General features: G+C 57.5%; 2 protein-coding genes and 1 non-coding gene across 4 annotated transcripts in view; 1 reads left to right on the top strand and 2 right to left on the bottom strand.

The window, feature by feature from the left end:
- TRAF7 (TNF receptor associated factor 7) overlaps window positions 1-450 on the bottom strand; it is a 31,744-nt gene extending 31,294 nt beyond the window's left edge. Inside the window, exon 1 of one of the 2 annotated variants that reach the window (XM_030459830.1) lies at window positions 336-450. The gene's annotated coding sequence lies outside the window, so the exon portion shown is untranslated. The remainder of the gene's footprint in view (window positions 1-335) is intronic. The other variant, XM_030459832.1, reaches the window with a different exon arrangement.
- A 484-nt stretch (window positions 451-934) lies between these two features.
- LOC115599193 lies at window positions 935-1,023 on the top strand. The gene has a single exon (XR_003988200.1). It is a non-coding gene; the product is annotated as a small nucleolar RNA SNORD60 (small nucleolar RNA).
- Window positions 1,024-1,968: 945 nt separating this feature from the next.
- Window positions 1,969-23,873, bottom strand: RAB26 (RAB26, member RAS oncogene family). The gene is made up of 9 exons (XM_030460104.1): window positions 23,654-23,873; window positions 21,244-21,354; window positions 7,773-7,814; window positions 6,974-7,040; window positions 5,989-6,041; window positions 4,587-4,652; window positions 4,385-4,441; window positions 3,949-4,025; window positions 1,969-3,700 (listed from the first exon to the last, which is right to left on the bottom strand). The coding sequence occupies exons 1-9, from the start codon at window positions 23,864-23,866 to the stop codon at window positions 3,598-3,600; spliced, it is 789 nt and encodes a 262-aa protein (XP_030315964.1). The 5' UTR covers window positions 23,867-23,873; the 3' UTR covers window positions 1,969-3,597.
- Between the last annotated feature and the right edge of the window lie 1,423 nt (window positions 23,874-25,296).

Below are 25,296 nucleotides of genomic sequence, written 5' to 3'. Positions count from 1 at the left end.
CACAGGAGGAGACACAGGAGGAGACACAGGAGCTCCTCGGGGCACCTGCAGGGCTCCAAACCCCAACCCGCCCGGGGGAAGGGGACAAGGACAAAGCGCCCAGGGGAAGGGGACGGGGCGGCAGAAGCTGCGGCAGCCCCGAGCAGCCCCAAGCAGCCCCGCAGCGCCCGGGGAGCAGCCGCAGGGATCTCCTCAGAGCGGGGCCGCCTCGCACCTCTGGGCCTCCCCCTCCGCACGGCCCAGCCCGGCGCTTCCCCGCACACCGCTCCCTCAGCCCCCGCACCGCACAGCTCCCGCCAGCCCGGGGCTCCCTTCAGACCGGTCCCCGCTCGTACCTGGCAGCGGTAGCAGCGGAGGCGGCCGGAGCGGCGGGGCCCGGCCCGGGCACATCGCGACCCCGGGCCTGCTCCTCTCTGGTCCAGCGGCTCCGCTGCCGCCCGGGCCGGAAGCGCCGCCCCCAGCGCTCCTCGGGATTTGTAGTCCAGCGCGTGGCTTTCCCCCCCTTCCTGGCGGCGCTTCCGTGACGCTAGGACTACAACTCCCAGCAGCCATCGCGGCTGAGCGCTGATTGGCGCTTCACCCGCTCACTCTATGGTTCAACCACCGCCGCGACTGGCTTGGTTCGTCCCCCCGCAGGAGCCAATCAGGTGGCGGCACACCACAGCCTCGGGCCGCGCCGTGCCGCGCCATTGGAGGGAGGAACGGCGGGGACCAATCAGCGCCGGGAGAGCCATCACGCCGGGCTCTCGCCATTGGCCGCGTCGGCAGGGAGCCTGACCAATAGCGACCGGGAGAAGGCTATAAAGGATGGGGTGGGACAGAGGGCACGGCCTTTCCCGACGGGAGGTGAGAGGGGGAGGAGGGGGCGGCGGGGGCGGCGGGACAGGAACGGGAACGGTGCGGGACGGGGGTGGTGCGGGACGGGGACGGTCCGGGCCGCTGATGATCCCAATCATCTTTCTGACACCTCGTCTGAGGGCAGCGGAGGCCGCAGCCCCTGCTGAGGAAGCGCGGCTGAGGCCCGCGGCAGGCGCGGCGGTGCCGAGCGGTCCGGTCCGGTCCCCGCTCACCCCCCCCTTCCCCTCCCTGCTTTCCCTCTCCTCAGGAATCGGCGGAAAAGGGATCGGCCCGGCGGGGAGGAGGTGGCAGAGGGCCCTCCCGGGGCTCCCTCCCCACATGAGCTGCGGGTGTCCCGTCCTCCCCGCTCACCCGGTGAGATCGGCACCGCGGGGCTTCGGGGAAAGCCGGTACCGTGCGGGCCTGGAGGTGCTGGAGGGATCTGCGGCCCCCGGGAAAGGTGTCCCAGGCGGTGAAACGTGCGGGAGCAGCCGCCTCCAGGCTCCGAGCGGGGCTCCCAATGCTCCTCATGGCTGCTGCCCCATTGCTGGGGGGGGGGGGGGAGGTTAAAGCACGAAAAAAAGAACTGCTAAAAAGTCAAAATTCTGCGGTTTTTGATCCTCTGGGGGAGCTTAAAGTAAAGAGTGATGGGTGCAGGGTGTGGGCAGCAGGGAGGGGAGGTCTCAGCAGCACTTGGTGTGCAGGATATGTGAGCTCTGGTGCAGGTTGTGCGGGGGTCTGATGAAATCCGGGGGGGCTTTTTGGAATACCTGCACTGATAATGCTCCTGCCTCAGCCTCAGACTGGAGTCAGCCCTGAAATCTCTGCTGCTGCATCTCCCCTTCAGCTTCTCTATTGTGGCAATCTCGTAGCTTACAGATGTAATAAACTTTTTCAAAAGATTTCTTTTGCAATCGTTCTTCACGTGGAAAAAACACAAAGCAACTTTAAACTTGGCTTTGGGCACCCTGCAGGCAAGTTGTGCTGTTGCTGGGAGGGGAACCAAAGCCCCTGGAAACACACGAAACTGCTGGTGCTGGAAGGATCTAGATGTTTCCAGAATAAGCTGAGCTCTCTGAATAATTAAACAGCATATTTGAAAGCATGAAAATGCCACTGTGGCCACAAAGATTCTTTAAAAAAATTTTATTAACAGAAATGAAACAAAAGCTGTAAACGAGAGCCAGCAAAAAATGAGAAGAGTTGCACATAATGCCGGGTCCTGGGGCTTGCAGAGTGCACTGAGCAATTAATTCCTGGTCACTTGGGGGCAGTAAAGGCTTGTGTGAAAATACCGAATTATTCTGAGGAGCTTCAGGGCACCATCGGTGAACAGGGAGTGGGAGAGACAAAGCTGAGGCTTAACTTCAGGTGTAACAACCCTGCTGTAGCAGAGTGAGCTCCCACCAGGCATATATAAATTACTCTGAAGGGCATCATTTATATCTTCCTTACTTAAATTCTGTTTTAAATTGGTTTTGGTCCCAGCCTGAAGAAGATCAGGAGCATGAGGAATGTTGCTGCTTATTTTTTTGCCTTCTTGCTGCTTGGCAAGAAACAGTTTCATAGCCCCTGTGTGCTTCTCCACAGCACCCAAGTGCTTGCAGAGCCTCCTCTGGGTTCTGTTGCTACTTGCAAACAAATCTTAAATGAAAAAAAAAAAAAAAAATCTTTTTCTGGGCATTGGAGCAAACCCCCCCCCCTGAGTACAGAAGGGAGGTGGCTGCTTGAGCAGGAGGGTGAGGAGGGGTTAACCCTGGTGTCATGCATGGGAAATTGTCAAGAGATGTGCCAAAGGCCAAACACTTCATCCCAGTTCTAATCTGTCCTTAGAAGTGCAGCTTTAAGAAATAAAAAATTAAAAAAGCCAAATGCCTGCCAGAGACCAAAAGGGGTGCAGAATCCACTGAAGAGCTGGCAGGAGAGCCTGAAAGCTGCAAAATCAAAGCATCCCCCTGGCTCTCCTCAGCTCAAGAGCTGCCCCAGGAGAACTTTGAAGTTACCAAAGTGGTGTTGCAGTCTAAAAGCACCACTACTGACATGGAGGTGTTTAGAACAAGCTGCAATACATCAGGTTTCTTCTCCATTAAAGTACCAGAAATGACAGTAAAAGAACCAAAGCCTCTCCCCTGGCAGGAGCTCACTGAGGAACAGGGAGGAAGAGGAGGAACCTTCACCCAGGAGGTGTCACACCACACAAGAGATGGACAGACACAAGTGAGCAGCTAGAAAAAACCCCAAAACCAAGAAACAGTTGCCTCAAAACCCAATCTTCCCTGTGCACCCCCAGGCCAGGGCTCAGCAGCTGAATTCCAGGTACGAAGGGAAAGAAAAAAGGGAATGTGGGACTTTTTTCCTGCCCAGGGAGAAGGTGCTCACTCCACAAACTCCCACCACAATTCCTCCTGACATCCAAGCAGCCCCAGACCACTCCTGAGGTTTGGAGGCAGCCAGGACCCCCCTCTGACAGGGTGAGAGCCCAGCCCCCTCCCCAGCACCCACCTCCCACCCGCCGGGTGTGAGGGAGCACCCGGGGCTGGCAGTGCCAAGGGAGAGGGTGTCCAGCAGCCACCCGCAGCCCAGGGAACCTTCCCTGCTGCTGCTGCAGCTTCCACTGCCCACGGCTCAGCTCCCCTTGGAGGCAGACACAGACACACAGACAGACAGACAGACAGACATGCAGACACCACCCACGAGGAGAGAGCGTGGCGCACAAGCACGTGGCGTGAGTCCTTGTGCAAACACCCCCCAGACAGAGCCTTAGGACCTGCAGCACCCTGAACCCCTCACTTCCTTCTTCACGTAGTCGTGGAGCTTGAATTTGGGCTCGTTGGGCAGCTTCATGGACCTGTGCTTCAGTTCCCTGGGGGGAAGGAGAAAACCCAGGAGAAAATCCCTGCTGGGGCTGGACCAGCTCCCCCTGGAGCTGCTGGTCCAGCTCAGCCAGGTCCAGGTGGCTGCTCCAGCCCCTCCACATTTCACACCTGATGGGAAATGGGCGAGAACTGGGCAGCACCAGAGCTGGAGGTGACAGCCCAGAGGATGAAAAGAAAGGTGACAGTGTCAGCCTTTATTTTAAAGAGTTCTGTCCCCCCCATGGCAGTCACTTACTTGGCAATGGCTGTGAATGCTAACTCGACATTGAGGCCGCTTTTGGCACTGGTCTCCATGAAGGGCACTCCGTACTCCTGTGGGACAAGGCACACCAGCCTCAGAAATGTCACCTGGGGTGTCACCCTGGGAGAGGAGCTCTGCTGGCGTGGGCAGGAGAAGCTGAGCTGAGGGACTGCAGCTCAGGTGTTCCTGACACAGCTTTGGAAATGGTTTATGAGGGCAAAGAAGCAAAAATCGTTACTGGAAGCTGAAAGGAAGAAGAGCAGAGGTGGAAGAAGAGGAGGGCAAGACCAGCAAAGTGGTCCCAGATGGACCTGGGGTCAGCAGGGTCTCCAGTTAACCATTTCACTGCCATACAGCATCACAAACACCTTGGTGTGCTCACACGTCCCAGTGTGCCACAACCCCCACTCCCAGAAGACACCTCACTTACCTTGGCTAATTTTTCTCCATCTTCCCTTTTCACCACCCTGTCCTGGGCTGAATCCACCTGCCAAGAACAATTTGGGATGATTGGGAAGGGCAGCAGCAGGGAACCCCCAGGCTCCCCCACACCCTCCCCGGGCTCCATTGTGGGACCCTCAGAGGAGGAGGATGAGGAGGGGGCTCTGGTGAAGGTGTGGGGCTGGGCTGACCTTGTTCCCCAGCAGCATGAGGACCACGTCTTGCTGTGCATACTCATGAATCTCTGTCAGCCAAGCCTGGAGGGAGATGGGCAGAGAGGGAGAGGTCAGCAGCAGCTCTAGGGGGGAGGAGGACGTGGGGCCTGCAGGACAAGGGGCTGCCTTTCCACCCTGCTGCCTGCTCCCTCTGGCCACAGCACCTCGACCCAAACTCCTCCTTAGTTTGGACATAAAGACTAAAGGTCCTTTTGGAGCATAAAGATGAGGTTTGCTCCGGGATGTGCCCCATGTCCTGATGTGCCACCCCCTGTGTCCAGCACGCTCATCCCAGCAGGCAGCTGAAGCTCCTGTGTGCCCCTGGCTGGTGGCTTCCCTGCCCTCTGATCCAGATTAATCAAATCAGACCTGCCCTAATTCCCTGTAATCCCTGACTCCGTGGTGGGAAGAGGCCTCTTGCTGCCTTCTGGGTGGGCAGTGCTGCCACAGCTCCACTCCTCACCCAGCAGCATCCTGCATCCCCCCAGCTGGCCAGGGAAAAGAAGGATGATTTGGGATTAGAGCCCAGGACACACGGGTGCAGCCCTGGGACCCCATCACACCCTGGCTGGGTTTGGGCCACTCAGCTCCATGGCTGAGTTGGTCCAAGGGACTCTTGGTCACTCCTGACAATCCTTCTGCAGCAGACACCTCTCCTCGAGCCACCCAGCTCCTCAGGCTGGAAAATGTCCCATTCAGACAGTCCCAGCTGGCAGGAAGCATTCCTGGTGCCAGGGACTTGGGAGCAGGGGGTGGGAGATGTCCCGGATCCCCCCAGGCTGCAGGGATGGCAGAGGTGGAGCTGCCAGCAGGAAAAATGCTCGGGATCAGGGACATCTCCAGACACCTGGGGCTGGATGGGGGGGGGCTACAGGACCCCCCCCCAGGGGCTGAGGTGGCAACTGACAGCTCCTGGCTCCCAGCCCCCAGGGTGGGGTGTAGGGGGGTGGCTGAAGCCATGTGGCACCTCCCGTGGTAGGGAACAGGGCGTTCCTGACACCTCCAGGACGTGAGCAATTAACATCCTATTTGCTCAGAGCTAATTGCTCCCCAGGCTTCCTGCAGGCTCTGCTGGCGTGGGTGGCCCCCAGCAGCCAGGGCAAAGGGAAGGGATTTGACCTTTAGAGGTCTTTTCCAACCCAACCCAGTCCAGGATTCTCTGACACCACCAACCAGCTCCTCCTGCCCCCCCACAGCTCCCCCCCTGCCCCCCTGTGCCAGATCCATCACTGTGGGGACACCTTCTCTGCTGTCCCCTGGTGTTCTCAGGGCAGACCCAGGCACTGCCCACAGCTCTTCTGGACCGATGGGGGTTCCCAGCTCCAGGACACATCCCCTGCAGCACAAACCCCTCCCCAGAGCCCCCCCCAGCCCATACCTGGATGTTGTCAAAGGATGCTTTGTTGGTGACATCGTAGAGCAGGAGCAGGGCTGTGGGGAGAGGGAGGGAGGCAGTGTCAGTGCCATGCAGAGCCATGGGGCAGGGCTTGCTGGGTTCTCCCTGCCTCAGCCCTGCTGCACAGTGTGAAGCCACATAAAATCACAGCACTGTTTGGGTAGGAAAAGCTCTCCAAGATGAATGAGTTCAACCATTAACCCAGCACTGCCAAGGCCACCCCCACCCCGAGTCCCTCATTCCCACATCTCCAGGGCTCTGAAACGCCTCCAGGGATGATGGGGACTCCAGCCCTGCCCTGGGCAGCCTGGGCCAGGCCCTGACAACCCTTTCCAGGGAGAAATTGTTCCCCAGCTCCAACCTCAACCTCCCCTGGCACAACTTGAGTTGTGCCAAAAGTTCCTCTTGTCCCATCCCTTGTTCCTTGGGAGCAGAGCCCGACCCCCCCTGGCTCCAACCTCCTCTCAGGGGGTTGCAGAGAGCCAGAAGGTCTCCCCTCAGCCTCCTCTGCTCCAGGATCAGCACCCACAGGGTCCTCAGCTTCTGCTCCAGCCCCTTTGCCCTTCTCTGGACCCACTCCAGCCCCTCAATCTCCTTCTTGTTGGGAGGGGCCCAGAGGTGACCCCAGGATTTGAGGTGTAGCCTCAACATACTTAAATTGCAGAACCCCAGACTGGTTTGGGCTGGAAGGGACCATAAAGCTCACCCAGTGCCACCCCTGCCATGGGCAGGGACACCTCCCACAGCCCAGGGGACTCCAGTCCCCATCCAACCTTCAACACTGCCAGGGATGGAGCAGCCACAAATCCACCACAGGCAATGCCTGGGACACGCAGCGTTTTCCATCCATCCTTGGCAGCTGCTTCCTATGGGTGATTCCCGACTCACCTGGCCTGGAGTGGTGGCCGGGGGGCCCTGCAGAGCTGTGGGAGGGGGCTCAGCTGGGGAGCTGAGGTTCCCTGCTTACCGTGGGCATCCCGGTAGTAGGCGTGGGTGACGCTGCGGAACCGCTCCTGCCCGGCTGTGTCCCAGATCTGGGAAGCAGAGAGGAGCAGAGGGGGATCAGCCACAACCGAGGGGATCCCCCAACACCAAACCCAATGCAGTGCAACCCCCAGCAGCTCCTTCAGCCTCTTGCTTGCAGGGGCAGTGACAGGAGAAATGAGGAGTGCAATAAATACAGAAGAGGCGTGGGGAGGGAGAGGAGGGTGCGTGGCGAAGTGTCCCTTAATGGGAACATCCATCCAGCAGATGGATCCCCGGGTCCTGCTAATTTAATTTATCAGTGTTTAATGCAGCCATCCATTTGCAGAGTGCCAGGCTGCTGGCAGGGCCAGGTCAGCACTAATGTCATTACCAAGCTCCAGGGTCAGAGAAACAGTCGAGGGGCTGGGGTGGCTTCGGGGGACACAAAATCTCCTGCAGGTCCCGTGGGCTGGGCACAGGCTGAGCCAGGGGGGATGGATCCTTTGGGAGCATCTCCATCCCTCTCACCATCTTCTCCTGAAGCAGGAGTTGGGAGTAAAGCCCAGAGGTGCTGCTGCCATCCCACCAGTTCCAGCCACAGTCACCAGTGACAGGGGTCACCATGGCTCCCACAACAGCCCCCAGGCTCCCACTGAGGGGGCAGAGCTGCCCAAAGGACTCATGTGCCTGTCCTGGGGCAGGGGACAGCACAGCACAGGATGGCAATGGGGGACCCACTTCTGGGGTGCCCTCCTGAGGGGCTTTGCCCAGCTCCACAAACTGGGTAGGTGGGGACGTACCTGCAGCTTCACCTTCACCCCATCCACTGTCAGCACCTTGTTCTGCAAGAGAAGAGGAAGAGTGGGGAGGGGTGAGAGTGCCTGGGGGGTGCTGAGCACCCTGAGATCATCCTGCACCCCCTCCCCATCACCCCCACCACAAATGAAGGAGCAGCAACATCCGACTTGAATGCCCTTCACCAGCCACAGCCAACCACTCCATATTCACTGAGCAACATAAAAATAACTCCTCTTCCTGCCCTTCAAACCCATTTTTTCTGGTACTGATTTATCCTTGGGTTTGGTGGTTTGGTTTGTTTTTTTTTCTTCCATATATTCCTTGATTTTAGCTGGGAAGGTGGGGAGGAGGAGGGGTGGGTGACTGTTCCCCTTCCTGGCAGGGTTTCCCCCAAAGCCCTCAGGAAGCTTTTTGTGCCCCTTGGGATGCTGAGACCCAGCAGCACCCCCAGGGCCGGTGCCCCAGGGGCTCCTCATCCCTGTCCCAGTGGGTTTAAGGAGGGCAGAGGGAGCAATTGGGCCTGCCCCTCTCTACTGGCCCAACACGAGGATGAATGAGCCAGAGAGCTGAATTTACAGTCTGCTAAGGCAGGTTATTTTATTAAGACCTTCACAGGACCCAGAGGAGGGAGCAGAGCAATTCCTAGCTGGGAAGGGCTCAGGCGATTTGGGACCTGGGGCTGTGCCTGGAGCTCAGGCTGTCCCCAGGACACAAACCCAAAGCTGCTGAAGGTTGGAAATGCTCAAACCTGAGGGTCTCCAGCCCCTGGGTGAGCCTGGCCATGCTGGGAGAGCTTCATGGAAACATGGACCATGGTGAGCAGCACCAAGGAGAACCCAGCAGGGGAGCTGCACTTCACCCAGGGCATGGGGAACGGTGCTGCCAGGCACCCATTTTGTGGGTGAGATGGAGCAGGTTCACTTTCTGGGCTCTCAGTGCTCAGTTTGCCCTCCAAATCCCCAGGTCCTGCCTCTGCCCTGAGCCAAAGGGACCACAGAGCATCTGGTGAACAGCTGAAAAGAACAGAAGCTGGGATGCTGCACCTCATCGACCTCCAGGAGATTAATTAAAAGCAAAGCCAGCAGCAGCAGGATTCACACTAATCACCACTGACCTACATTTTAGGGCAGGAAAATGCTTAAAGCTAATTGAAGGCCACACGTGGACCCAGGTGCTGGGGGGAAAACTGGATTCCTCGGGGTTTTATGGGGGAAGCAGAGCCAGGATTTGCAGAGATTGTTCCTGCAGGCAGGAGAGGGTCCTGCCCACATCCCTGCCTGCCCCAAAACAGGGGAGAAAAGGGGAGGGAAGGTGGAAGGAGAGGGGTGGGCAAGGCTGGGGCTGCCGGCAGCAACACAACAGCTCCAGCCAGGGCCATGTGAACCAGATGCCCACATCCTTTCCCTAACAGACTTCACAGCTCCCAGTTATTGTTATTCTGCAAGGAGCTGCAGCTCAGTCCTGCTCAAAGCCCTTCAAAGGCTGGGCCTGGGGGGTTCAGCAGCTGATAAGCATCGAAAGACAAAAGCTGACGTGTGTCAGAGCACTGAAACGTGAAACCTGGGAGGGCTTGTGCTGCTCAGGGTTTGTTCCTCCTCTCCCAGCACTTCCCAGCACCCAGGAGATGCTCGCAGCAGGGAACCCAGGAGGCAGGAAAACCATCCCAGCCCCTCTGCCGTGGCCCTTTGCCATCTCAGTGTTCATGTGTCCCTTTTCCTGGGGCTTTGGCAACTTTACAAAAATACTTTCTAACAGGGGAATGCCTGAAGTGCCTTTGTTGGAGGAACATGATGCTTGTGAGTTAAATAATCCTTAGGACATCAGACAAATAAAGCTGGAACCTTGCAGATGCAGGAAAAATTAAATTACCCAGTGCAGATGGTCCTCAATTAAGAGCAGCATTATCAACACACCACCAGCCCAGCACCTGCAGCTGAGAGTGGCAGAGAGGAGGGAGGAGAAGGTGCCCGGGACAGTGGGAAATGATTCTGCCCCCAAAACACCCAGATCAGGATAGACCAAGCCACCCACACCGAGGTGCCCCTGTGCTGCTCCCAGGTCAGCTCTTCAGCAGCTGTGGTTTGGGTAATGCTGCTCCCCTCATCCAGGGGGTCCCCAAGGTGCCACCACCACATCCCAACACATCCCTGCACATCCACGGGTGCCTGAGCCCACGCTGGCAAAGGCTGCAGCACAACCCAGGGGCAGCAACACACAGCCTCTCCCCAGCTTTTCCACACATTATCTCATTAATTAAAGCCTTAGCAATTAAATGGGATACATGGATTAACTCGCTGCCCGATTAATCTGACAAATGGGGAGCTGCTCATTGACACCATCCAGGCTCCAACCAGGGAAACCTTCACCCTGGCATCTTCCCTTTTGCCACAAAGAAGGGGTGACAACAATTTGGGAAACAACCCAGATGTTATCAGTGCCTCAGTGACAGCCCCCAAGCCTGACTTGGGGTGAATTCCTGCAGAAAGGGGGAAAAAGTTGTATAAGTGAATACCCGAGGAAGCTCCCGAGGTGCAGGGGCAGAGCTCAGCAGCAGCTCTGACAGCCCAGGCTCCCATCCTGCTGCATCCCTCCAGAGGATGGATCCTCAGTGACCCTCCTCCTCCTCTGGTGACACACCCGGTGTCCCTGGCATGTGTCCCAGGGGACACCCGAGCAGCCAATACACCACATGGGTCCTTCCACCTCATCCCATAAATCGCCAGCTCAGAGAGAAAGCCCGGCCGTTCACCTTCCTGGGCAGGTGATTCATTTCCTCAGCAGCACTGTGTATGTGCACCCAGCAGCTAAAAATAGAAACTTCTGCCTCGGTTAGTGGTGGTTTGTCGGGTTTTTTTGGGTTGTTTTGTTTTTTTTTTTGCACACTCCTGCCTGCAGCAGAGATGCTCCGGAGCCAGCAGCCACCCCCGCTGCCCAGAGCCTTTCAGGAAGGGGAAGGTGTCAGCACTTGCTGCTCATTCAGCCCCAAAGCCCCCGCTCAGCAGCTGAACACAGCACCTGGAGCCCCTCCGTGTCCCTGCCAGGGCACAACCTGTCCCATCCCACAGGCAGCAGAGAGGAGAAGCCTCAAGCCCTGCTCTAAATCACCCCGAGCTGCGGGCTCCAGGTGGGCAGGGAGCCCCAGGCAGCTCCATCCCCCTTTTTTTTTCCCTTCTCTTCCCTTCCCCTTTCCAGCCCCTTCCTTCCCCCAGCCTCCAGGCATCACCCCGGGGGCAGCAGCACCACTGATCCCTGTCCAGGGCCCTGTCCTCTGCATTAAAGCCCAATTAACATCTCCCCGGCTGCCAGCCCTGCAGGAGATAAGAGTCAAAGCTCTTGTTGCAGCAGACACACCGAAGAATTAGTGACTTTATCATTTCCCATTCACATCAGCCTGAACATAAAAGGTTTTTCTGGCAAGGAGGAGTGAATCCTGCTTTAGGGATGGATTAGCAGTAAGAGGATCTGGTTTGGATCATCTGTTTTCAAATAAAGCCATGCTCTGCTTCTCAGCACTGCCCACAGCAGCCACCCAGCTCCCAGCACTGCACCCCAGCAGCTGGGTGACACTTTCCCTCCCTGTCCTACCAGCGAGGCAGTGTCCTGGGGGCAATCCAGTTCAGTCCCTCAAAGGAGACTCATGCAGAGGACGATGCTGCCAAGCCCAAAGGGGCTGCCCAGGGTCACCCCAGCCTTCCCCGGGTCACCCCAGCCTGCCCAGGGTCACCCAGCCTTCCCCGGGTCACCCCAGCCTGCCCAGAGTCACCCCAACCTGACCAGGGTCACCCCAGCTTGCCCCAAGTCACCCCAATCTGACCAGGGTCACCCCAGCCTGTGGGTGGGACACGTGGCTCTGCGAGGCTTTTGGATGTCCCCACCACACTGGAGTGTGCCCTGCAGGCAGACAGGGAAAATGGGGCTTCCACTCTTAAAATCCACAGGACAGGATCACCCAGAGCCACCCCAGAGGCACCAAAAAAAAAATCACCATCCAGCAAGGAGGCTGCAGCCCAGCACCCCATCAGGTCCTGGGGTCAGGTGGAACCCATGGCCACATCCCAGGGACAGGCTGCAGCAGCTCCCCCCCCACCACCCCTTCCACCTCTTCCCATTTCTACCTTATAATAGAAAAGATATCTTTTTAAAATAATCCATGCTTACTTCTAAAGCAGGCAGCCTTGGAAACAAAGGGGGCAGAGATGGCTCACGCTGAGCTGTGCCAACACCAAGGAGCTGAGTAACATGGTGCTCAACATATTTATCTTCATTTTCTTCATCAAGGACACACAGCACTTCAAAGCAGGGCAGGAACCTCTACGCAGCATTTATTGCAATACCATTCCTCATTCACAGCAAAGACAGTGCCTGGCAATGCCATGAGGGTGAAAAATGGGTCACCAGTTACTGGTAATGGGGAATTATTTACTCTGGGGGGGGGGGAATAAAGCCTTGCATCAGTTTTTATGTCAAAGGAGCCAGTCCAGGGGGCAGAAATGGTGGAGAGGAGGGGATGGGGTTTTGACTCAGCCCAGTTGTGTCCTGGCATGGGGTTCCAGGAACCATGTTTGAGCCCTACAGCAGCCCCCTCATTTCCAGTACAAACCAGTCCTAGCTCAGGAGCAGTTTGACTGGTTGACCCCAGCACTGCCAGGCCATGGGGGGGAATCATAGAAAACACCCAACAAGGGGAGGGGGCTCTGAGCCTGCCCATCCTCCAGCTCCCCCCACACACCCCAGCTGCCCTTGGGCACAGGGAGAAAATTGGGAAGGATTAATGTATCCTGGTGTTATGCTTGGTCCAAAGCTTTTCCATTTGGCTTATCCCTGTCTGAAGAATAATTTGGTTTCTGAGCTATAAAGCCCAGCCTTGGGGCAGCCTCCTCTGCCCTTCCTATGATCCTGGCTGTGAAATGGAGCTTTCCAGAAGGTACTTGCCTGGAGGAAGATGCTGGAGAAAGGCTCTGGGGTTGTGCAGCACCATGTTTGCCATGAGCTGTACCTGTAACCACAGCCAGGCTGCTCCACACGGGAGGGCTGGCACCTCAGGGGATGGAAACTCACCTGAAGTTTCAGAGAGGACTTTACAATCCAATTAAAAAAAAAAAAAAAGCTATGGGGCTGATCCCCTTGAGGAGCAGTCACCCCAAAAAGAGATGCTGCTGCCCACAGCTCCCCTGGGGCAGGGCTGCCAGGGCACCCAGCTCTTGGGAGCAACCTGACCTCCCTCACGTGTGTATTATTCAGGAGGGAAAAAACACATCTGCCAGGCATTAACGCTTGCTCAGGAACTGAGTTATTTTAAGGCACCGTCAGGCACTTCTCACAGGAATTGGTGCACATTTAGAAGTGCAGCATGTTGATTTATTCAAAAAAAAAAGAAAAGAAAAAAAGCTGGGGTTGAGTTGCAGCCCTGCCTGCTGGGATCCACCCCGATGGCACAGCACACACAGCCCAGAAAGCCACATCCCCGCCAGCCTGGCAGAGCTGCCTGTCCTTCCTGGAGGTTGGCACTGCTCAGGGCCATGTGGGCTGCTGCCAAAATCTGCTCTGTGCTCTAAAAATTGATGGTGAGAGTAGCACCAGTCCCCCAGAGCTTCTGCCGAGGCGTGCGGGGCGATGCCGAGCGGGGTGAGCCCAGGGGGTTGGCAGGGCAGGGGAAGGAGGGGAAGGATGCCCTGCTCCTGGGGACAATCCAGGGGATTGTCCTGGGGAAACAGCTGCTACCATGAAGCCCCTGAGAAGAGAGTGGGCTTAATACCAAGGGGGAAAAAGAAAAAAAAAAAAAACAAACCCAAATTAAAACCTGCACAAGCATCGGGAAGGGACTGGGCTGACCCTGCACCACCAGGGCACTGGATCCCGGTTGCAAGAGGGATGCTCAGCCAGGGACCTGCCCCTTCCAGACAGGAGGGCCCTGGACAGGCCCTTTGCTCTGAACCCCCTCCCCCCCCCCAGGAATAAGCCTGGGTTTAATTACCCATCCAGCCACAAAGCTGTGGTTTTTAATTAGTCACCAGCTCAGAGGATGCATGGAGGCAGTGGTGGGGATGGCACGGGGGAAGCAAACTGGACCAAACTCAGCATCACTGACCTTGCAGATGGGCAAAGCCAGGGCCAGCAGGGCCTGGGGGTCCCTGGATGCTTCCAGCACCCTCCTGAGCTTGGCTTTGGTGGGAAAAATCCATGACTAGGGGGGTGTTTTGAGACTGAGAGCAAAGGGCACAGGAGTGCTGATGCCAACAGCTCTCCCTGGCAGGGACGGTACCGAGGGCTGCGCCCGGTCCAGCTGCGATAGTGGCAACAAGGAGCAGCAGGATGGGTGCTGGGGTAGGACCCCCCTCACCCCTCTCAGCTGCCCTCCCACCCCCCCTGTGCCCATCACACCTCATGCAGCAGACTGGAGGGTCCATTGCCACCGACCCAGCCCCGAGCCTGGGCCAGGGGGGGACGGCGCCGTTGCCGTGGTGACGCCCGCGCAAGCAGAGCTGGAAAAGCCAAAGCCTCCATTTCCCCAGAAAAGCCAAAGCTTCCATTTCCCCAGTGTGTCACTGGGGCCCGGGGACACCAACAGCTCGACAGGGAGGAGGAGGAGGAGAACACCCCGGGATGTGGTCTGGGTCTGCTACAGGTGGATGGCTCCTGGAGGCAGAGCCCTGCAGGGGTGCAGCTGGGCTCGGCTCCCCACTGCTCCTCTCTTTTCAGTAAGTTAAATATTTTAAAAAACCACACAAAACAAAACAAAACCTGTCCAGATGCTCACAACAGGACCATTTGCATCCTTGGAGGTGTTGCTGCTGGTCTAACAACCTCTACAAGTCAAGCTGTCCTGCCTGTTGGGCTGCCTGTGGCCAGCAGGACCCCAGACCCACCACGCCTGCAACACAAACATCTCCTCAGCTCCAAAGCATCAATGAGACCTCCAGACCCCCTGCCAGGCTTCTCCTCACCCTGGGATGGCCACAATCCAGGCCAAGAGGAATCACTGTCTAAAGCTGAAGGAGCAGAAGCTCCCAGAACGTACCAGTTATGATCAGGAGGGATGCGTTTTGTCCAGTGTGGGATAAAGCTGCAGGATCTGCTGTTGCTTTCGAGAGGTTCTGCAATCCCTCAAGGCAAGGACTCGATGCTTGGCCAGGATTAAAAACGCTGCGTGTCCCCGTTAGCCAAACAAAACCGGGGGAGTCACAGCTCCGGGCTGGAGAGGATCCCTGCCCGGGGGAGCTGGGGCAGCTCCATCGCTCCGGGATGGAGCCAGAAGCCCCCGGGCTCTGCTCCCCCCCGGGCCGGGCTGCGGGCAGGACCAGAAGCCGGTACCTCCCCCTTCCCCGCGGGCACCGACACCGGGAAGCACCCGGAGCTGCGGGGGGTGGAGAGTAATTAACCAGGGTAATGAAACGGGTCAGAGGCTCAGCGGGGAGGGGACCAAGGGGCATAGTAAGGCGAGAGCCGTGGGGCAGGGATGAGCCTACACTGCCCCATCAGAGGGGCAGCTGTAGGGGGCAGGCAGAGGCACCCCAGGGACCCAGCCGCTTTCCCTCTGCTTTCAAAGAAAAAAAACCCAGTTCTGCACGGCTGAGTTCAATGGTTTAGCACAAATTGGGGAAAAAAAAAAAAAAGAAAAAAAAAAAGAAAAAAAGAAAAAAAGAAAAAAAGAAAAAATTATGCCAAATATATTCCATTAAATATTCAAACCATTTAGACTTACTCTGGACCCATTTAAATGTTTTATGGGCTATAAAACGCTCCCTCACAGGCCCCGGCACCAGGAGCAGACCCTGACTCCCCACCAGGCAGCTGATGCTCCAGCACCCACATCAGCATCCCCGGGGCCAACTCCTCTCCTGGCAGCATCCCGACAGGCACAGACACCCCTATGTGTCCCCACAGCCTTCCTCTAGCACTTTCCTCCTCTTCCTCACCTTTACAGAGAGCCTGGAGTGCAGCAGGGAGCAGGGCAGTGACCCCACAAACCCCAGGAGGGGGACAGAGCAGTCCCCAGCCCCACAGAGGTGGGTGCTGCAGGGAAGACACACGAGTGGGTCCATCACCCTGCACTGAAACCCAGCTCCCCAGGGGACTCTGAAGGGCAGCATTTTCCAGCTGCATTTCCACCCTGTTGGTCCCCATGCTACCACCTGGGTTTGGAGCTCAGGGAGGATACAGCAGCAAGTGATGGTGAACAGCTTCACAGCCTCCCTGCTTCCACCAGCACCTCCCAAGGGGATTTTTTCCATGCTTGTGCCCTGGGTCTGTGGCTCTGGAGCTCTCCACCTGGGGTAATTACACCTTTTATTCCAACCACCCCACAGTGGGACAGCAGGACACCCATCAGGAAGCCACCATGCAGCTGTGGAAACCTGGGAGGCAAGAACAGCCTTCCAGGAGCACTGTCCATGACACCCCCAGCACTCTCTCCATCACCTGAAATGGATGCCACATTTCACACCCGGATTAAAGACCCTGCTCTGCTCTGGGTGTTGTTTCCCAGACACCAAGGGGTGGGAGAGCCACCAGCGTGCTGAGAACCTTCAGAACCTGCAGGCACCTTCTCAGAACCTGAGAACCTGCAGGCACCTTCACACCATCCTGCAGACTGGTTAAGAGTTTTCTTAACCAGAATCTGGGTCTCAAGCTCGCCCCAACCACTCATTTAAAGAGCAACTCAAGCACTTCTCTGCTTTGAAGACATTCATCTCATTTCCTTCTGCCTTCTCCAAGGCACAAAACCGAGCCTGTCGTCCACTGGGATTACCACCAGCACGCCTGCAGTTTACTGGTGTGCCGCAGAACTGGTTTATTATTTTCCAAATGTGGGAGCCAAAGGAACATGAATAAAACAGGAGCAGATGTGAGGGAGCGGGTGCAGCCCGCCACGGGCACCGCTCGCAGCATCTCTTGGCAACTGAGCCCCTGCATGCAAATGACAGGCTCCACCAACTGCAAAGCTGTCCCTCTGCAAGGCAAGAGAGCAGCCAGGGAAAGAAAAGCAGGGCTGGGGTTCCCAGGAAAAACATCTCTTGACTTCCCCAACAGCCCAGCCATGGAGCTGGGAACGGGGACCAAGCCGGGGGCTGCGGAGAAGCTGCTGTCATGCAAGTCAGAGATGACAGAAGTGGTTAAAATCAAGGCAGGGTTGGGCTAAAAGCCCCAGAACCCCCTGTGTCAGCTCCCCAGGACCTGCCTCGCTGACTGCCAGGTCCCCATGGCACCTGGACCCTGTGGCACCGGTGCCAGCATCTCATCTGTCCCCCCAGAACCAGGCAGCACGGCAGGAAAACTGCTCTGGGCAAATTTAGCCCAGCTCCAGTTACAGTGAGAAATGCAAAAAGTATGAAATCAGCTCCTGGCTTCTATTAAAATTCATACAGCGAGCAGAAATGCAGAACAAGCTGATTTCAGGCAAAGCAGCAGACAGGCATGGTGGGCACACACAGGATGGGTACCCCCTGCCCACCCTGACACACCAGCACAGGGCTCCTGCCCCAAGTCCCCCAGCCCAGCACGGTGGCACTAAGCTCACCACAGGCACTGCAGCCCCAGGGAGGGGCATTTGGCCCAAGTGACCTTTGGAGATGCCCATCCCAGGGGTGGCCACCTCCTCTGTGGGGCACTGAGCCACTGCTGTCCTCTCCAGGGCACCAGCTCAACCTAAACCCACCCAACCTGCACAACAAAGCATGCAAAGAGAAGAGACCAAACACTGCTAGCTGCCCAGAGCCCCTGCCCTCTGTTCAGGGTTAATTTTGTATAGAAAGAGACACAGGAATTAATTTGTTTCTATTTCTTCTGGCATAAACAGATCCCCTCCCATTTTTTTTTCCAGATTAATCCATCAGAAAATTAGCCCTGCTAATGCTCTGTGCCAGCCACTCAGATGAAAGCCAGCCTTTGGCTTTCAGATGACTTCAGGTTGCATCAACCCTTCAGAGGCACGAGAGCATCACCTGGAAGGCAGGGATGTGGGTGCTGGAGCATCACCTGGAGGGCAGGGATGCAGGCACCTGCTGGGGACCTGCTGGGCAGATGCTCAGGGCATCCACTGAGCACATGGAGAGCCAGGAGCAGACTTGCTCAATCCAGGCCATATCCACTATTAGTTTGCACACCCTGGGATGAGGCTTTCCATCCCTCCTGCAAAGTTCAGCTGGCTGAGGCAGGCAGCAGGCAGGCAGCAGCTGCTGGTTTGCTGCACACACACACAGAGCTATGAAAAATAAATCAGAGATACGACAAATCTCTTATGCAAAAAGAAAAAAAAGATACTATGTACCACTGATTCCAGCCCGTCAGCAGTGCGGGGCTGAGCACTATTAAGAGTCCTTAAAGCTCAGGGTCACAAGTGACAGCTTTTATTCACAGCAGGCATCCCAGCAGGCAGATCAACTGCAGCACAGCCAAGGCTGGAGCAGAGCAGGGCTGGGGGAGAGCTGCCAGGAGCAACCAGCAGAACCCCCCCTGGACACCTCTCTGCAGACCAAAGTTTGGCCACCAGGGACAAGATTTCCAGCTCCCAGCTACCTGCTCAGGAAACCCAAAGCTGTGTGAAGCCCAGGGCTGGCTCCCTCCTGCTCCTGCAGCACCCACCTCTGCCTCAAACAGGAGGATGTGGGTTCTCTGCCTCTCCTTGGGGCAGCAAGAGAAGGGTGACAACACTGCACACCTGGGAGGGAGCCAAGCCAAGCTTCCAACTCCCTTGGCAAAGCAGCTTCATCCCACTGATTAACACAGGAACCATCTCCCCTGCTAAGGCAAGGAAACTCATTAGCACCTCTTCCCAGGGAGAAAAGGCTCATCTTCCTTTTTTTTTTTTTTTTTTTTCCCTCTCCCTTTTTTTGTTTTGCTTTTATGTTCTCCTCCTGTCGGGTCCAGTTAGTACAAAAGTCTCAACTTGCCCGACCCTGCAAAGCTGGGACAGAGCATGGGGCTGCCAGCACCACCTGCCATTGGGGAGGGGGTACAGGGGGGGCTCTCGTGGTCCTTTTTGGGCTCTGCCAAGACTTCCCTCCCGTTACTCAGCTGTTACCACACGACAGAAGTGCTGTTGGCTGCACAGCTTTCATTTCTGTCGAGGTTTCTGCTGCCTTCCCAAAAAGACAGCAAAAGGCAGCTCCTTCGGTAGCACCCAGGAAGATGGGATTCACACCCCAGAGGGATAAACCTGCTCTTTTCCAGGAGATCTTTCCTTCTCCCTGAAGCTCCTGATGTGTGAAGTTAGAGAACCTGCACAGGCAGAGGGATCTGCTGAGACCCCCAACCCTGAGGAAGAAGAGGAGGAGGAGGAAGACCTCATGCCACAGCCTGGCTCATCCCCAGCCATGGGAGGGAATAATGAAGCCCCTCATTGCTAAGTAATATCTGGGAATTCCAAAGGTGACACCTGGGATGAGGATGCAGGGAGGCAGAGGGGGATTTCCCCCCCGGAGCTCTCCCCTCCAGGGGAAGCAGCATGGGCAAACTGGGACAGAAGCTTTCGTGGCTCCAGCTGAAGCCCCCACTGGCAGCAGGACCCCTGCCCAAGGGCTCTGACCACCTTAATGGCACCCAGAGGGTGGGGGGCTCACCTCAGCACCCCAGACACCCCAGATGGTGAATCCCTGAGGAGCTAAGTGTTCTTCCCAGGAAACCCAGTGTGCCAATGCCAAAGGACTCGGCCTCCCCAGAGCTGGAGGCCAGCAGGTACCACCTCGATGCATTTTTGTCATGCTACAATCTTCTTTGTTTCCCTAGAACCCGTGGTTTGTATTCCAAATATATTTAGACCAACATCCTCCTTTGTTTAAGAGCTGGTGATAAACAAACACAAGGCAAGAGGATCTCTGCAAGGCAAAGCAGTAGGAGGGAATCAACCTAGGGGGCCATTAGGAATTAACACTAATTAATTTTAAACGGATTTCTATTAATTTCCATTCGCCCAAGCCTATTTAATCCACTAGTCACAGCTTCACGTGGGCCTAATGCTTTGACAACCCTGAAAACAAGAGGCTGCCCTACTGGGACCAGTGGATGGACTGGGAGAGGAGGTGGAAGAGAACAGCTGGGTGGGTGTTGTGGCTGCCCCTGGAGGCAGCTGCATCTCAGGACACTTCCCATGGAGCAGCCACCATCCAGAGGAGAGGAGACAGTCCCCCAAAGCAGGGCAGGAGCAGGGCAACTCCATCCTCACCATATCCCCGGGCTTCCAGCACCTCCCAAGGTCAGGCATGTGCAGGAGTGCAGCTGCTGCTCACCCTGGCCTTGGGGACATCCCCAGGGTCCCTGCCACCAGTCAGGCTCTGCAAAGCCTGCTGAAAAAGCCCAATGCAGGAAAATGACCCCCAGTGCTTGCTCAGCACCTCCCCCTGTGCTCACAGACAGCCCCGCTCACTACGGACGGAAAACCCCGGTGCCAAATTCTGGGCTTTACAGAGAAAAGGAGCCAGGGCAATGACAGTTTTGTTGTTAGATGGGCACAAATTAAAAACTAAAGGTGCTCCTGCAGCAGGAGCTGCCAGTGGAGCTTTATCTGCATAGTGATGCAAACGGGGAGAGGGGCACAGCCACCCAGTGCCTGCGGATGGGATTATTGCGCCGCACGCCGAGACACGCCAGCAAAAACTGCCCCCCAAAATTGCACACCCCGTAAAAGGTGATAATGATGACTTGTAGGGCATACACACGATCTTCCCTGCTGTATAATCTGCCCGTTTCAAACCCAGGCAGCTCTAGCAGCTCTCCTCCAGAAGTAAATTAACCCTAATTTGATTGCCTCGCCGTAGCAGTCATTTCCGCGCTCTAATCAATAAGTCACAGCGTTTTATGGCTGCCCTTGGTATCAATCATTGCAATCAGCCACAAAACGCTTTTCATTTTAAGAACACCTGAAATGCTGTGTAATTACCTTTGTACAAAATTACAGACTCGGATTTGCCAACTTCACCAAGCCCCTGCTGCAGCTCGCAGCCCTGCTCTGCGCCCACAGCTCATCATCACTTCCCCTCCGACAGCCTCGAGAGCCACCTCTCACCTCTCCACTTGTCACTGTCCCAGCGAGTCATTGTTCACACACTAACAGGACTGTGGGTCACAAGAGATACCCAATTCCCAGGAATTTTCCAAGAAAGGGAGGACAGGTGGTTTGGGAAGATGTGACCCTGATCGCTCGTGGTTAGAGGGAAGCAGATGGTTGCATGGACCATGGCACCAGTGGGCAGCCCCCCAAGCTCCCCAGCAAGGTACTACTGGGGAGATGTGGCCAAGAAAAGGCTTTGAAAGCTCCAGCTGGCTCTAGGACCTTCCTGCCTGGCAAAAGATGCTCTGCAGGACATGAGCTGTCCCCCCTTCTGCCCCCTGTTCCTCACATGATCCCCCCAGATGGTTGCTCAGCCCTGAGGTGCTGCAGCTGGAACTGACACAGGTGGGGGTGAGAAAGTCAAAGTCCTTGGAGCAATCCCACACCTGTCAGACCCCACAGGCTGAAGGAGCCCCCTGGACACTTACCCTGAAGTCGATTCCGACCGTGGAAATGAAGCTGCCGGCCAGGAAGGCTCCGTCCTTGAAGCGCACCAGCAGGCAGGTCTTCCCCACCCCTGAGTCACCCACCAGCATCACCTGGGAGGGGGGAGAGAAGGGGTGAGACCCCAGGGAGGGAAGGGAGCCCCAACACAACCTGTACCCACCTCCATCCCAAAAGCCCCATCCCAGGAGTGGGCAGTGGGTCCCGTATTCTTGGGGGGGGGGGGGGTAAAAAGCAGATCCAGAAGCAATATCCTGAGGCTTGGGGGAGAGGGAAGGTAAGACACCTTCCTTCAACCAGAACTTACCAGGTCCCCCTTGGGAGCACAAACACCCCTTGCAAAGCAAGAGGGGCTGTCTCGAGGTGGGGGGGATGTGACCCAATGGCTGCAGAGCCCCTGCTGCCCCCCACACACACACCCTCCCACCAAACCTGGGGCTTTCTGCAAGGGCACCCGTGCCCACAGGGAGACTTCATGAAGGTCTCTCCAAGCACCAGTGCCAACCCCAGGCATGCCCTCTGCAAGCAAACTCCTTCAGCAGGACCTGCACGACCACCCTCCTGGTCCCCAGCAGGTGCTGAGGGAGCATCTCCCAGTGCTGTCTGCCTCAGTTTCCCCACCCAGCAGCAGCCCAGGATGCAGACAGGTCAAGCACCCCCCTTGCTGCAGAGAAACCAAGGCAAAGCTGAAGCTGCTCCCAAACACAGCTCCCCAAAGCCTGTGCTTAAACCACAACCCCTCCCAGAGCCCTCCTGTTCCCTGGGGTCATCAACCTGACAGCTTCCCACTCTGCAGAAGCTCTGGGCCACACAGCTGAGCCACTTGAGCAGCTGCAGGATGTCGTGACAGTGTCCCTGAGGCACTGCCATCAGCCTCCTGAGAGCCACTAGCCCATGACTGAATTTAAATGGCTTTTAGAAGGCACTGCCCTGGGTCACACCATGCCCAGGCAGGAGCCAGCAGCCCCCAAGGCCACCACCACGCTGCCACGGGGCTCCATCACCCGTGGGGCTCCATAACCTGGGGTACAGAGCCCCACATTGGGTGTCCCACGGGAGCACCATGCACTGAGCTCTGGCACAAGAACCAGTGACCCCAGGTGTGAAGCCAAGAGAAGAGTGGTGTGGAGGGAGAAAACGTAATTTTTAATAAATTTTTAATCCTGAAGCCTCAGCTGGGGCAGGCAGCAGCACCAGGACCAGGCTCACACTGAGGGTCTGGCAGTCAGAATCGGGCCCCATGCCCAGGACTCACGTTTGGCCATTGTCACAGGCAGAGCTTGGAGCCTCAGGAGAGAGGTAGAGAGGGAGAAAAAGTGTAATAAACCAGTTTTTTCCTGAATATGAAACAATTTGCCTCTGTCATTGGTTCAAAACCAGCCAGACCCAGAGCAGAGGTTTTTGGCTACCAAGCACATTTGGGCTCATCCCAGCCCTCATCCTTGTGCCATGGGGGTGATCCCCAGGGAAAGCCCCAGCCCGGGCAGGGAGAATTGAGCTCAAGGAGCCAAGGGGCAGCGTGAACACCGAGGTGGCTCCATTTTAGGGAAGCTGTTGAACCATTACGGCAGCTGCATCAGGACCGAGCGCCTACCAAAGCGCCCAAATTCGCCTCTCGCTTACCCCTCACCCTCCTCCTCCACGGCCCAAACCCAACCCCACGATGGACACAGCGACTGCCACCGGCACCGAGCTCTCCGACCCAGCGTGCCTGGGCTGGACAAGCCACAGCAAACACCATCTTCTTCTCTACAGCCTGAATTGCCAACACCGCGGTTCCGAAGGTCGATATTGGAAGCAGCCAGATGGGTCCGCTCAGAGCCGCAGCCTCAGCCCAAAGCTCAAAACCGGCTCCGAACCGGGTCACACGGTGGAGGAGGTGGGGGCAAATGATCAGTTTGATCGGTGACCCCCTCGCGAGAATGTGAGGCTGCGAGAAGCCATCTGAGCCCTTCAAACACCGAGCAAGCCGGAGACATTTCAGCAGCAGTCGGAGCTGACTCGGGGGATGCTGACACCCCCCCTTCACCACCTCGGGCTTTTAACGCGTTGAAGAAGAACCGGCAGGCTGCAATAACTCATTTGAGCAGAAAAACCTTTGGTCATCACTTGCAAAAGTTCCGCAGGGGCAGCCCCGCTGAGAGGGGCTCCGAGCCCCCCGCCCCGCCCGGCCCCGGGAGCCCCGCAACGCAGCCGGAGCCCCGCACCGGGCGGCAGCCGCAGAGGAAGGGGGCAAAGCCGGGGCTGGGAGGGAGGGAAGGCAGAAGGAGGGAAGGAGGAAGAGAGGGATACCGGCTCCTGGCCCCTGGGAACTTCTCCGGAGGCTGCCCCTGGCCCCGCACCCGACGGACCCTTGACCCGACCTCCCGCCGCCCCCCCCCCGGGACCCCGCACCTTGAAGGCGAGATCGTAGAACTCGCCACTGCTGCTCAGCGACGGACGCGCGGTGGCCGCCGCCCCGTTGCGGGGCAGCTCGGTACCGGTTGCGGAGCCTCGCTGCGGGACACCGGCGGGGGAAGCGGGGCCCGGTCCCGGAGCGGCGGGGGGCAGCGCGGCGGAGGGCGCGGCGCCGCTGCCCTTGCTGCGAGCCGCCTTCTTCCGCGACATATCGCGACCGGGGCCGCGGCGCCGCGCCGGGGCGGGGGAAGGCGCGGGCTGTTCTGGCCGCTACCGCCTCCCGGGCCCGGCCCGGCCCGGCCCGGTCCCCGCCGCCAATGGCAGCACCGCGGGGGTGGCGGGAGGGCGGACCGACCGCACCGGGTCCCATCGCTCCGCCCCGGCCCGGTCCGGGGGGCATCGGGGGGGGGCGGGGAGCCAAGGAGGGAGGGAGGGGGGAGAGCAGGGGGGTTGCACACAAGGTGGGGGGGATGGCAGGTGCAGATTGCGAGGAGCAGTTTGCGGGGGGGGGGGGTTACACATGCAAATGGGGGGGGGTTGCACATGCAAAGGAGTTGCACACTAGGGGTGGTTTGCACACACGGGGGGTGCAGCACTGAGGGTGGGCCCCCTCACCTATGGGGGTGTTTGTTCCCCAGGAGCAGCATGGGGTGCCCCCCAATGTGCCCACCTCACCCCCCCAGGAGCTGGGGTCCCACCTGCACCAGGGGGTCCTCTTGCAGCAGCCTGGGACCACCAGGCACTGCAGCATCCCTGCCGGGGGGGAGGCCAGGGGGTGGCCCCGGCCCCCCCAGCCCCGGCTGCTCTGGGTTTTCCAAGGCAGGACCTGGCGAGGTCCCCAGCCTGTCTCAGCAGCTGGTTTCAGCGAGCAACACTTGGCATCTCTCTTTCCCACTGCAAATGAAGCGTCACCTGAGGCACTTGTGATTCTCTCGACTGAAATAAATGTCTTTAGCTGTGTGACATATTTCCAGCGGCAGGGACTCATCCTGACGAGAAAAGGAGGCTTCAGCAGTCGCATGGAAGCAGGAGGGGAAAATAAATTGCTCTGGTGAGGAGCCAGGCAGGCACACAATGAGGATGTAAATAAGAAATGGCACTTGCACAGGAGGGAGGGGATGGCCAACAGCGGGCCCAGGCAGATCCACAAACCCAGTACCAGTGCTGGAGCTCGGGTGCCAGCCCTGGGGACACTGAGGGGTTGCTCTTGCAGCAGGCCTGATCAAGCTTTTCCCTTTGCTGCCCTGGGAGTGTTTAAATCTGCAATTAATCCCCATTCACAGGCTCTACACCACTCTGGAGTGGGCAGCAGAGCTCTGATGGCTTTGACCGTGAACCAGGGAGGTGAAGTGGGTCAGGAGCTGCTGTGTGGGGGTCCTGGGAGATATCTGTTTTCTCCCACTCCATGTTGCAGCCACGACCATTGTGGGAACACCAGGGAGCTCTGGGTTCTCAGTACTCCTGCAACACAGCTGAGGCCAGAGGAAAGCTGTCATGGTGGAGGCTTATCCCCCCTCCTGCCCCCCATCACTCTCTTCATCCTGACACTCTAGCCAGGAGGTAGAAGACCTGACTTGTCAGAGCAGACTCGATGCCAGGGTTTTGAGCTATAATCTGGTTTTCCAGGACAGCTGCAGTCA

Source organism: Calypte anna, chromosome 14 (assembly GCF_003957555.1).
Source record: "Calypte anna isolate BGI_N300 chromosome 14, bCalAnn1_v1.p, whole genome shotgun sequence".
NCBI classification, from domain to species: Eukaryota; Metazoa; Chordata; class Aves; order Apodiformes; family Trochilidae; genus Calypte; species Calypte anna.
Note: the sequence above shows the minus strand (reverse complement) of the source record. Positions and strands in the feature narration are given on the sequence as shown.